The sequence below is a fragment of the Nanorana parkeri genome, unplaced genomic scaffold, assembly GCF_000935625.1.
Source record: "Nanorana parkeri isolate BGI_ZX_2015 unplaced genomic scaffold, ASM93562v1 scaffold3973, whole genome shotgun sequence".
In the NCBI taxonomy this organism is placed as follows: domain Eukaryota; kingdom Metazoa; phylum Chordata; class Amphibia; order Anura; family Dicroglossidae; genus Nanorana; species Nanorana parkeri.
This window is the reverse complement of record NW_017310240.1, coordinates 20,788-21,417: the sequence shown is the minus strand read 5'-3', so window position 1 is coordinate 21,417 and position 630 is coordinate 20,788. Positions and strand designations below refer to the sequence as shown.

Sequence of the window (630 nt, the reverse complement as noted above, 5' to 3'; positions counted from 1 at the left end):
GATCTCCAGCAGCTGCAGTGATTGGATGATGGGGGAGGGGGGAGGGGCACCAGAGGACCAGCAAGCAAAGACAACCCAATAGAATCATCACCTGAGGAGGATCCCCGCCGTGTCCGCGACATACTCCATGTGTCCTTCTAATAGAAACATTCCCCACTCAGCAGATATTCCCCTCCCCCCTCAGAAGTGGCAATGACGGCCCAGGCGTCCGGCGTCAGAGCGCGAGGGTCTCCCCGAGGAACGCGGCCAGGATCCGGCACAGGTTGGTGACCGTCGGCCGGTGAAGGTTCTCCTCCGTGTCGTCATACGTGTGCCAGACGTCCGGGAACGGGGTGGAGATCACGTGAAGGACGGGAACACCTACATCATATAAGAGACAATCAGTGACCCCAGAGGAGGAAGGAAGGGAGGAAGGAAGGAAGGACGGAGGAGGAAGGATGGAGGAGGAAGGAAGGATGGAGGAGGGAGGAAGGATGGAGGAGGGAGGAAGGATGGAGGAGGAAGGATGGAGGAGGAAGGAAGGATGGAGGAGGGAGGAAGGATGGAGGAGGGAGGAAGGATGGAGGAGGAAGGATGGAGGAGGATGAAGGATGGAGGAGGAAGGATGGAGGAGGGAGGAAGGATGGAGGA

At 58.9% G+C, this 630-nt stretch overlaps 1 protein-coding gene across 1 annotated transcript in view; it reads right to left on the bottom strand.

The window, feature by feature from the left end:
• Positions 1-214: 214 nt before the first annotated feature.
• Positions 215-630, bottom strand: part of LOC108803640 (glutaminyl-peptide cyclotransferase-like protein) — a 15,429-nt gene continuing 15,013 nt past the window's right edge. Inside the window, exon 7 of the mRNA XM_018575466.1 lies at positions 215-360. Coding sequence (XP_018430968.1) covers positions 215-360 — 146 coding nt within the window. The remainder of the gene's footprint in view (positions 361-630) is intronic.